We start from the raw sequence: 8,975 nt of genomic DNA on the forward strand, positions 1-8,975 counted from the left end.
ATCGTCTTTGGAATGTATAACTTTCTTTGGTCCCCAGAGTCAGTCCCTGGTATTGCAAAGCAATTCAAAGTCACTTGCTTCCCCTTCACAGACAAGAATCACTTCAGTACACACTTGTGGTTTTTCTGATGAGGAAGGAAAAGTAAAAGTTGTAGAGTCGAAGGTGAATCAAAACCCATCAATAATTACAGCTTACCGTTCATGTCCTAGTTCAAAAATAAAGTATCAAAGTATTTCGGACTGTGTTAAAATGTTCAATACTGCTAACCAAGTATCAGCGTCAACCTCAGGATGAGGCAACATCGGCACTTTGAAGCCTTCAACACAGAAAGTCTAAAGGAACTAATAAGTAAATATATTAAGACAAGATCAGCGAGAAAAACCCAGAAACCACATAAAACCGTGGAAAACAAAGTATCCCTTATATATGAGTGCTTTAGTTACACCAGGTATTTTAAGGTTGGTTATTCCTTTCCCAGAGTAGAGTGGCAGTGGGTAGCAGGGCTTTGAGGGAATTCTCACTTGCTTCTACACAGGAGAAAAAGAAGGTCTCCTTGTCCCACCCTCGACCCCCTCCAGCCTATTTGCAAGTCGCCGTAGACACTGGAGAGGGTATGTGCTCTGGTAAGCGCTGTGAATTGTGCAAGACTGTTGAATCTCAGGTCTGTACCTCTGAAACAAATAATGCAATATATGTTAAGAAAAAAAAAAGAAGAAGAAGATAGGAGGGGAAGAATGAAGGGGGGGAAATCAGAGGGGTAGACGAACCATGAGAGACGTTGGACTCTGAAAAACAAACTGAGGGTTCTAGAGGGGAGGGGGTGGGAGGATGGGTTAGCCTGGTGATGGGTATTGAGGAGGGCACGTTCTGCATGGAGCACTGGGTGTTATGCACAAACAATGAATCATGGAACACTACATCAAAAACTAATGATGTAATGTATGGGGATTAACATAACAATGAAAAAATTAAAAAAAAAAAAAAAGAAACACAGGTAGGCCCGACTCCCGCCGTGAAGAAGCTGCACCGGCCTCGGCTGCATCCTTCTCCTCCTCCTCCCGCTCTATTTTGGGGCCCCATGATCTCATGCCCTCTGCAGACCGCACTCTGCAATTTCAGTCCAGCCCGCGCCGCGAGGCCAAGCAGGGCGATTCCTGCAAGTGTTCGGAAGGTGCCCGGGGCGCGGGGAGGGGAAGGCTTTGGGGGAAGTTGAAGACGCGCCCACGTACAGGACCCAAAATAACCGACACGCAGAGTGCCCGAAATCAGACAGGAAGCCAAATAATCCGGGGCGTTGAGTTGCTTTCCCCTCACTTCTAGCGCTGGGCGGTGGGCGCGGAGCCAAGGGCCTGGCGGTGAGGGGCGGGCGCGGCGGCGGGCGGGGCGGGCGCGGCGGCGGGCGGGGCGGGGCGGGGCGGGACGGGGCGGGACGGGCGCGGAGCCTATTAAAGGCGCGGCAGGGCGGCGGGGCCGAAGCGCCGGGGGCCACGATGGAGCGCGACGGCTGCGCAGGGGGTGGGAGCAGCGGCGGCGAGGGCGGCCGCGTTCCCCGGGAGGGCCCGGCGGGGAACGGCGACCCGAGCGTCGGTCGCGCCGCCGCGGCGCCCGGGGACGGGCAGGCGGCTGAGTCCTTGCTGGCCCCCATGGAGGTGGGGGAGGAGCCGCCGGAGAAGGCGGTGCGCGCCCGCACGGCCAAAGACCCCAACACCTATAAGGTGCTCTCGCTGGTAGGTCCGCGGCCCGGGAGGGCGGGGAGGGTGGCGCCCCGCTCCTGCGCGCCGAGCGCGGTCAGCACCGGGGGCCCGGAGAGAGGCAGCGTTGCGGCCGCTTCTCTTCGCCTGCACGCGCTCGCCTGCGGGCGCGCAGACCTGCTCCGCGCTCTGTTCCTGCTCTTTACCCCGGGGGAGTAGTGCGCGCTCCCCTGTGCCACGGATGCTTCTAAGGGCCGCGTTTAGGAAACCAGGCTGTTAAAATTGCCACCTTTTAGAAATACCCCTCGTCCCCAGCAGAGTAGGAAGATTTTAGAAGGGAAAAATGACCCGCCCGAAAGTTGTTGGTCTTAGAAAAGGCCAACTTTTCTTTTTTTTTTTTTCCTTTTTAATCTTTTTTGGGTGACTCTGGGGGTAGTATTGATGACTTTCTTTGCATTAACTGATTTCACTTGAAAAGATTGAACAGAGTTCTTTAAGTTTTATCAGGAACTTTAGGAAATGCCTTTTCTTTTGGCTCTGCTTAGGAATTTCCTTGCAGCTGTTACAGAAATTCCATCAATATTCATGTTAGGCGAATGTGAAGAAACGTTGACGATTATTTGTCCACTCTTTTAACCGTAGGTTACATGGTTTTTGTTGCTAACAAAAGTAGCCATTATTCCTCTGCTATTTTGACAGTTGCAAGATCCACAATCAATTTGATGAAATGTGGGGGTTTTCATTCCTATGGTAGGAAGTGCTGGGCTGAGAGTCAGAGCCTGGGTTCTTGGTTTAGTTAGTAATTGCTGAGGCCTTGTATAAGTCTCCCAAACCTCAATTTCTTAATTTGTTAAAATGAGGTCAAAAACTAATGATGTATTGTATGGTGACTGACATAATAAAATTAAAAAAAAAAAATGAGGACATCACCTCCATTGCCCATTGCATAGATTATGAGGATCCCATGGGAACAATGTGGGGAAGTAAATTGAAAATTACAAGTAGACAGTCATTTTTATGCATTATATAGAAGTAACATCACTTACTATGATTAAACAATGCTGTGTAGAGAATATCTTTTCTGATATTTGAAACCTACTTTCATAAGCATTTCCATTTTCACTATATTTTAGGTATCATGGTGATGTTACAATACTTTGAGGAACCAACATTCCTAGACTAAAGAGATGATGTCATATGCTTAGTAATTAAAACTTAAGCCTAAGGTTCCAAGAGTCACAAACCACATAATGTTTATATCTCAATATATATTTTTGCATCAGGATGAGAACTTACTTTTGGACTTTTGAGTCACCTTTTTTTGTTCCTGTTAATGGGAGACTTTTGCTTCTATAACATGATCACTAAAATTATTTAGTATCCTTTTTTCAGGTGTTTAGCACACTACCAGGTATTCAGTAATTGTACATTGAATCTGTGTGCAACTCTAATGTGAAATCATTTCTAAATGCCTATAGCCTTGGAGGGTTGCTAAATTGCCAATTGCTATATTCAGTTTTTAAATCTTTCCTATTCATTTACTTATAGATCCGGAATAGGTATCAGCAAAGACCTACCTTTGAAACATGCATTTCAGTCTTTGACACGTGCAATCAGCTGGTCAAACAGCATTCCACTGTGTTCTGATGGTGTAACTCTGGGTACTGGACATGGAAGTGTCTTAGGTCTTCCTTTCACAAGTAGTATAATCATGAATATTTCTTATTCTATTAGGTGGGGTCTTTTGCTGTAACACGAATCAGCAAAGAATTCTTACCTCCTGTCTTCGATGAAATACTGTGGGACATTAAATATACACCTAAACTCATTGCTGTGTTTTAATTAGTAATCTTAATTAGTAACACAAGTGAATGTGAAAGCTTTTACCCATTCTTCTTTTTCTTCCCTATGTCAATACCCTACTTCCCCCCTCCCCACCAAATGATGCACTTCTAAAGGGAAAAGTCTCCAGAAGGAATTTGACAACTGACATCAAAGAGTTCTGGGACAAATCTTCTAGAAAGGAGCTGCAATTATGGGATTCCTTTTTTCAGGTTAAACATCAACACACTTTTCATAAAGCTGAAGAAGTGAGTTGACTGACTGAATCCAGGGTTGGGATTACTAGAGGCCAACTACTGATCTGGTTCTCAGCCACACAGTTTTTATCTAGCAGGATAATTATTGTAAGACTTGCCTTCCAGAGAGATAATCAGTGGCAACTCTTGCATTTTTCTGAAGATATTTCAGATAAGCTTAAATGATGTAGTAATGAGAGAGTGGATGAAGAAGGGAAGAGGTGTTGAGTCCAGGGAAAGAATTGTAGGCTCTGGTGGCTTTTGGCCCTGGGCCCTGGAAATGCTCATGCCCAGGCACTAAGCCAGACTGCAGAAAACTCAGAGGGCAAGTAGAAGTACTTCTCTGTATATGCTCCGGTAGATGTGTTAAATACTGGATGCCTTTCCCTAGTTCCGAATTAAATTTTGAACTGAAATTTTGACTTTCACTGAGGTTAGACTTGAAGATTTATTTGAAATAATCCTTCTTATTCCCTGGTATCATTTTAAAGGGCAGAGAATTTTCAACCACAGTGCAGTACATTTTTCCACTGACCAGTGAGTCCTTCTACAGCATTATTTTGTGTTTGTGACCTTCTGCAGTGCTTATGAATACGTATACCTGTGTATGTGAAAAGGGCTTTATGTGTGGGTGGTGGTGGTTAAAGACTACTTTCACTTTTCAGTGAAAGAGTTCTTTGCAAGTGGCAGAGGTTGCCCTTGTTTATCGGAGGTTTGGGTATGAAAGTTACTAATTCGGTAAGCTCTTCTCCCCTTTTTACAACACATTGTCTTATCTCTAAAATACAGTTTGGAGAACATTCAAGGTAATTCTCTACTCTTTTTTTTAGAAATTTATTTATTTATTTATTTATTTATTTCTTTATTTAGAGAGCCTGAGCGGGGGGAGGGGCAGAGAGAGAGGGACAGAAAGACTCTCAAGCAGACTCCATGCTGAGCACAGAGTCCGATGTGGGGCTCCATCTAACAACTCTGAGATCAGGACCTGAACTGAAATCGAGTCGGATGCTTAACTGACAGCCACTAGGTGCCCCTAATTCTCTGCTCTTAATCAGACTTGGAATTGACATTTCTCTTTGGCTCGTAAAATTTAATATCCTCCAGCCATAGTTTAGCATCTTTCAGAATGACCAGAGCATCTTAGAGGCCAGAGAAGTTTCCTGTTTGCCCCTTTTGGTATTTGTCTCACATGTTGTGATAAAATGAATCAAACATTTCTAGGAGGCAAGCAAGATGGTTGTGTTTACCACTGGGCCTCAGACAGTGCCTGACACTCAGTGTCGGCTTTTGGTTGAATGAATGAATGCACTGCATTTTTACTTAGACCAAGCGACACTTTGCCTTGGAAAAGAGCAAGATGGGAAAACTATCTGACCACAGACCCATATGACCAGTTGAAAGTCAGGAATCTAAATATAGATGCGCTAATAGATACGCTTGGGTAGAAATTCAGGGATAAGATCAAAACTGCGATATCATTTCATTAGGGCCTTGGGAGATGGAAGAGGCCGTGAAGGAGCTATAAACCAAAGTTTCCAGCCAAGGCCAGCATGCTTTAGGACAGGCCAAGCAAGGCCTCTGTGGTCACTTGGATTCAGAAGTAGGATCTAACTGCCTGCCATCCTCTTAAGTACAAACGAGCCAGGTGTGGCCGTCAGGCATGCACAGGGTAGGTCATCCTGCAGGTACAGATGGGAGTCGGCTTCACGTGTATTGTGGCCTCTTCTGTGTTAGTGACTTTGCTCTCATACCCCACATTCAGTCTTCATGTCTTTTGTGGGGTACTGTTTTCTTCAGCATTGCTTTCAATTCCTTTCTGCTCTGAGTCCCATTGTGGTCTCTCTCTCTCTCTCACCATTGATACCTCAGCGGGTTTCTGCTCCATGGATACACAGCCATCCTTTCAACGTTTTCTTTATTCCCTTGCGTTCCGCTTGTTCAGTTCACTCTGGACACTCGGTTTTGCTATCCCCTGCCTCCTTTATTCATCACTCTGAAGAGAATCCCTAATGGCCTTGTTGAGAGACCTTATGCATTCTGTATAATAAAGAACTGAGGACCATTGACCCATTTAGAATAGTTACAGAAATTTTTATCTTTCGCCTTCTCATTGTCCCCCAGCTTACTTTTTTCTCAGATATCAGCATTAAAGGTAAATGAAAACCGTTTTATATTCAGATTGAGTTTGATAAATTTCACTGCAAAATATCCTTGTAACTTCTAACTCATTTGGCAAATGTATTTCATATGTATTATGGGCGTTTTGGACAAGTTAGAGAACTTAATTGTGATCTATAATTTTTTTTTTTTTTGGTAGAAGAGGCATTTCATATTTCAAATGATTTAGGGACATATAAGCTTTTGGAATACAACTTGTAATTAGAGATCTACCTTTGGTTAAAATAAACATGCCTTTATCAACTATGAAATATCCCCAAACAACAGAAAGTAAACAAGAAACCTTTTAGCAAATGAGTTCAAGGCAGAACATAGATTACTCTTTTAAGCTTGAGTCCTATGCAGCAAGAACTGATATTCAGAAAGCTGACTCAAATGAAAGCCCTTTCGCATCAAATAAAATCTAAGTTACGTATTTACTATGGAAATAAAGTATAATAACATATTTAAAAGGGCTTTTCAAAAGAGTGACCAGAATGTTCAGCTACATATTAACTAGAACACTCTGTTTCCTGAGAATTTTAGTTATTTGAGGATTAATTACAAGAATTAAGATAACATCTATAATAATCTTTATTTTATCCTCCTTAATTTTTAGTTTTTCTTAAGATTATTTATTTATTTTAGAGGGAGGGGAGGGACAGAGGGAGAGGGAGAGAATCTCAAGCAGACTCCCCATTAAGTGGGGAGCCTGACACAGGGCTTGATCTCAGGACCCTGAGATCATGACCTGAGCCGAAACCAAGAGTTGGATGCTTAACTGACAGAGCCACCTAGGTGTCCCTCACTTTTAGTTTTTAGTTTTTAAAATTTTTATTCTTTTTTTTTTTTTAGAGAGAGAGAGGGAGGGAGGGAGAGAATCTTAAGCAAGCTCCACACTCAGTGTGGAGCCCAACACGGGGCCCGATCTCACAACCCTGAGATCATGACCTGGTCCGAAATCAAGAGTGGGACATTTAACTGACTGAACCACCCAGGCGCTCCTACTTTCAGTTTTTAGAAAAAGATTTGGTGGAAATGTAGGTGGTAACAGTTTAGATGATGATTATTCACAAAGCACTTTGCAATTTTCGAAAGCATTTTCCCATATATTCTTAATTGATCCTCAAACATCAGCAACTCTGAAACACGAAGTTATAGTGATAATCAGCCCTAGTTTACAGATTAGGAAACAGGCTCACAGGGGTGCAATCAGGTTTCTCAAACTGCAGTGTGCTTAGGAAAACAGCTGGAAACTGTTAAGGACAACAGATTGCTGGGCTCCATTCCCAGAGGTTGTGGTGTGGAAGGCTTGAAATTGTTATGGACTAAATGTTTGTGTCCTTCTCACATTCATATGGTGAAGTCATAATTCCCCCAATGTGATGATATTTGGACCCAGGGCCTATGGGAGGTAATTAGACTTAGCTGAGGTCATGAGGGAGGGCTGTTATGAAGGGCTTAGTGGGCTTAGTAGCCTTAGAAGAAAGGGGAGGAGAGGAGATGTGAGCTGTCTCCTTCCCTTCCCTCATGCCCCTTTCCAACACACCCTAAGAAAGGGTCCTGTGCAGACATCATGAAAGACAGAAGAGTCTTCACCAGGATGCAGTTTGGCCAGCACCTTCATCTTCAACTTGCCAGCCTCTAGAAAGTGAGAATTTCTGTGGTTTAAGCCACCCAGTCTGTGACATTTTGCCACAGCAGTTTGAGCAGACTAAGATAGGAATGGACCCAAAGAATCTACAGAATATATTAAGTACCTCAAGTTATTCAGATGTAGTTGGTTCATTTACTCTACTTCTAGAAACAGTGGGTTAAATTTACAGGTGAAATTTGGAAGTAGAAAACTTTGATAACCAAAAGGGCTTTTAACTACAGATTTTTATTCTGGATTAATGGCTAATGGCATCCCATTCGTTTGCCTTTTAATCAGTGTGATGTCAATAATCACATGTTACTCTGAGCTTCCAATGTATACAAATTTGGGGGAAAGTGGTTTTCATCTTCTTGATTTGAGTTTCCTTCTTAATACATTTTTAAATGTAGACTAGGAAAATAGAGAGGCCTGATAGAAAGTCATTTTGGAGGGAGTGAATTTTCAGAAGCATATCTCATTTGTGGATGATCATCCTAGGATGGTATCTTACGTATCTTAGGATTTTACATAGATTTAGGTGGCAAACATTCTATCACAGGTGTGGTTTGAGATCCTTCAAGAGCATGGTTTTCAGGAAATATTTCAGAGACAGAAGCTTGTTCCTAAAGCTGATTTCTCTCCCTTGAGAAGCTCTGTGGCATTAGCAAGCATCTGGGGCCTACGGTCTGTCATGGAGAGAGAGACGTGGCAAGGAACTCAGGTAGTTTTTATGGTGCTGTTGTGCAGCAAAAGAAATACGACTGTCATTATGACATTTTTCCACATAGAGTCTCCCATTGCTCCAGATTACCTTTATTTTGAATACATATGTTTATAAGCAAAAGACAGCACAGGTAGAACAAAGTTGCAAAAGCCAAAATAGCTCAGGCAGCACTCTCAAAGTGTGGTGGGTGGGTCCCTGGGGTGTCCCGAAGTTAAGTCTTTCAGGGGGACCATGAATTCCAAACGATTTTAACAACAACAGCATGATGTCATTTGCTCTTTTCACGGTGCTGACATTTATACTGATGGTATTAAAGCAAGGGCAGGGGCCACTACTGTCACCTTAACAGGCGTCCGGGCGATGGGCGGCCCCACTTACACGCGTGGTCACGCACTTGCGATTACGCCAAAAAGAAATCAGTTTCACTTAAAAGAGTGTAGAGCCAAGATGTTCATCAACAGATGAATGGATAAAACAGATGTGGTGTATATATACAGTAAAATATTATGCAGCCATCAAAAGGAATGAAATCTTACCATTTGCAACGACGTGGTTGGAACTGGAGGGTGTTATGCTGAGCGAAATAAGTCAATCAGAGAAAGACATGTATCATATGACCTCACTGATAGGAGGAATTCTTAATCTCAGGAAACAATCTGAGGGTTGCTGGAGTGGGGGGTGGGGTGGG

The 8,975-nt window shown here is 43.3% G+C and overlaps 1 protein-coding gene across 1 annotated transcript in view; it reads left to right on the forward strand.

Annotated features, from left to right (window-relative positions):
• Window positions 1-1,478: 1,478 nt before the first annotated feature.
• Window positions 1,479-8,975, forward strand: part of ENPP1 (ectonucleotide pyrophosphatase/phosphodiesterase 1) — a 71,131-nt gene continuing 63,634 nt past the window's right edge. The window contains exon 1 of the mRNA XM_081829019.1: window positions 1,479-1,728. Coding sequence (XP_081685145.1) covers window positions 1,492-1,728 — 237 coding nt within the window. The 5' untranslated portion in view covers window positions 1,479-1,491. The remainder of the gene's footprint in view (window positions 1,729-8,975) is intronic.

Source organism: Leptonychotes weddellii, chromosome 8 (assembly GCF_054177405.1).
Source record: "Leptonychotes weddellii isolate Sample4059 chromosome 8, ASM5417740v2, whole genome shotgun sequence".
NCBI lineage: Eukaryota > Metazoa > Chordata > Mammalia > Carnivora > Phocidae > Leptonychotes > Leptonychotes weddellii.